Genomic DNA, 2500 nt, shown 5'->3' on the forward strand with positions numbered 1-2500 from the left:
CACCACCACCCCGTCTTGGGCAACCGTGGTATGCTGAGTCAAGTGAGGTGGGCTGCAAACTTCTCTGGAAAGCTCTCTCTTCATTTTTGTATGTAAAAGCTCCAGGCTCCCCCAGTGAGCGCACCACACTGAACCTGAGCCACAAAGGAGGCTGCAGGAAGCTTGGCTTCCAGAAAACACCAACCACAAGTCCAATAGCTCAGTTCTCATCAGGGAGATCTCTCCTCTTGCCTCCCTGGTGACATAGGAGTCACCAGGGCTTCCAGCTCACTGTCATCAGTGTGGCATCTTGGGTACTTAGGAAGCACGCAGAGTACGAGCTTCCACGGTGTGTGCCCACACCATTCCAGGGAACACTAGTCTCCTTCAGGCTGCACACTCCATCCATCCTGGACAGACAATGCAGGATGACCCCAGAGAGAAGACCAGACAGGAAACTTTTTCAGGAGGGCATCTCCTTCCTCACCTCTCCCATAAAACAAAAAAGAAGCCTTGCCTAGCACCCGCTGACAGGGAGAAAATGTCCCCCTGCTAGGATATCCGATCTCTATCAGTCCACGAAAAAGTTTTGAGCTTGAAAGGAGAGGGTGGGGGAGAACGCAGGCAGAGTAGAGTCCTGACAGCCAGGCAACCCTGCCCCAAGGATCTCTCACTGGGCCTCAGATTTAATCAAAACACTGCCTCCACGAGAAGTAGGCAGAACAAGTATTTATGGGGGAAGGGAGGTTAACTCAGGAGTGTGAAGGGAAGGAAGAGTAGAGGGGTCTGGCTGCAATTAACTCCCTTGTTATGAAGCAGGGAACAAGATGGCCTGATAGATTGAGCAGGAGTTGCCACAAAGGCTTCTCATTCCCGAGGCAGTACTATAGGGATGGAATCAGGAGAGAGGATGGAGTGGGCAGAGGAGAGTCTCTTTAGCAGTCTGCCTTCGGAAAGGGGAGAGCGGGTAGGATCCGCCAGATGGGTAAATTCTCTGGGAGGACGAACCTTTACACCGGAAAACCCTGCGTGGGGGGTTCCCAATATCGCTCCAGTACAAAAGGCCGCTGGGCTTCGGAAACCTGGCACGCAGAGTGGGACGTTTAGAAGCATTATACATACACACATTCAGGAACAGTCTATAAGGAAACTATGACCCGGAGATTCCCTTTCCCACTCTAGACCTCAATTTCCATCTGCATCTGGGAGGGGGAACCACTACAGGGACTCCGGGGTAAACAAGAGTAAATGCTCTTTTAGGCCAGCCGCTGTTGACTTTACTGGGGAAGCCGGAAGGGCTGGCTGGGTCTGTCTTCTGGGTAAAGTTAGGCGGGGTACTCTCTCTCTGGCTCTGGGATCGGTAAGGGTGCGTTTGGGGAGCAGAAACCAAAGAGACGTAATCTGATCAACCATATGGGCAGAATGCGCGCTGTAGCCTAGATCCCAGGATGCCAGAGCAAAGTTGATGCAAGGGATGGGAAACGTGGCAGTGCCTCAGTTCCCCATGCGCACTAGTACCTCTGGATCTTACCTTATCTTTCTGACCAGCTCCGGTCTCCTCGGCGGCGCACTTGTTGAGCATTTTTTTGCCTCCGCAGGTCGTCGGGCTCCAGGTGCGGCCGCCAGAGCACACGCCTCCCGGAGGGTCCCCCGCAGCGCCCGCGCTCTCCACTTTGATGAGTCGGTGCTTGGGGGAGATGTAGCGCACCTCCGCCGGCGTGGCCGGCCGCCGCTCGCTGCTGCTGCGGTAGAGGTGCGGGGAGCCGGAGGATGAGGACGAGGACGCGGCGGCGCCCGCTCCCGCCGCCGCGCAGCAGCATCCCGCAGCTCCCGCGGCCGCCGTGAAGGCTCGCTGGCCCCCGCCGGGTTCCCCGCCGCCGCCGCCGCCGCCGCAGTAGTCCAGGCGGCACATGGCTCGCAGTTTGCGCAGCGACGAGCCCGGCCCGTTGTACGGGTCCTCGAAGTCGCGCTCCTTCTGCGCGCGGTAGGCGCGGATGAGGTCACTCGTGCTGCCGCTGTCGTCGGGCAGAGAGCCCGACGAGGCCGAGAAGCAGGCGGCGGCAGACCCACAGGACGCCGAGGACGCCGAGCAGGCCTGCGGCACGGCCTGCGGGGGCTGCTCGCGCCGCTCGCCCCGGCGCCGCTGCTCGCGGTAGTCGGGCCTCGGCGGCTGCGGCGGACTCTTGGTCTTGCTGTTGCCCAAGCTGAAGTACTTGTTCAGCCACTTGGCCATGGCGAAGGGCCGCCTAGGGCCGCGGCGCGCGAGCCCGGTCCGCCGCCGCGGCCATTCGGGGGACAACGCTGTCGCCCAGTCCCGCAACGCCCCTGCCCCGGTGGGGGGCGTGCGGGGCACCGGCCGCCAAGTTCAAGTTCTCGCAGCCGCCGCCTCCTGCCGGCCGCCGCCCGACTCCGGCCGCTGCTGCACAGCCCTCCGCCCCTGCCGCGCGCCGACCGAGCTTCGGATCTCGCGCCCCTCACGGACGTGTCTCATAGGGCCCCGGGCCGCCTAGAGCGGAAGGCC

At 61.1% G+C, this 2500-nt stretch overlaps 1 protein-coding gene across 1 annotated transcript in view; it reads right to left on the minus strand.

The window, feature by feature from the left end:
• The window catches only part of Shb (SH2 domain containing adaptor protein B), a 111929-nt gene that overhangs the window by 109148 nt on the left and 281 nt on the right, over nucleotides 1-2500 (minus strand). Inside the window, exon 1 of the mRNA XM_031377292.1 lies at nucleotides 1511-2500. This exon is cut by the window's right edge and continues 281 nt beyond it. Within this exon, the coding sequence (XP_031233152.1) occupies nucleotides 1511-2212 (702 nt within the window). The 5' untranslated portion in view covers nucleotides 2213-2500. The remainder of the gene's footprint in view (nucleotides 1-1510) is intronic.

This window comes from Mastomys coucha, unplaced genomic scaffold, assembly GCF_008632895.1.
Source record: "Mastomys coucha isolate ucsf_1 unplaced genomic scaffold, UCSF_Mcou_1 pScaffold18, whole genome shotgun sequence".
NCBI lineage: Eukaryota > Metazoa > Chordata > Mammalia > Rodentia > Muridae > Mastomys > Mastomys coucha.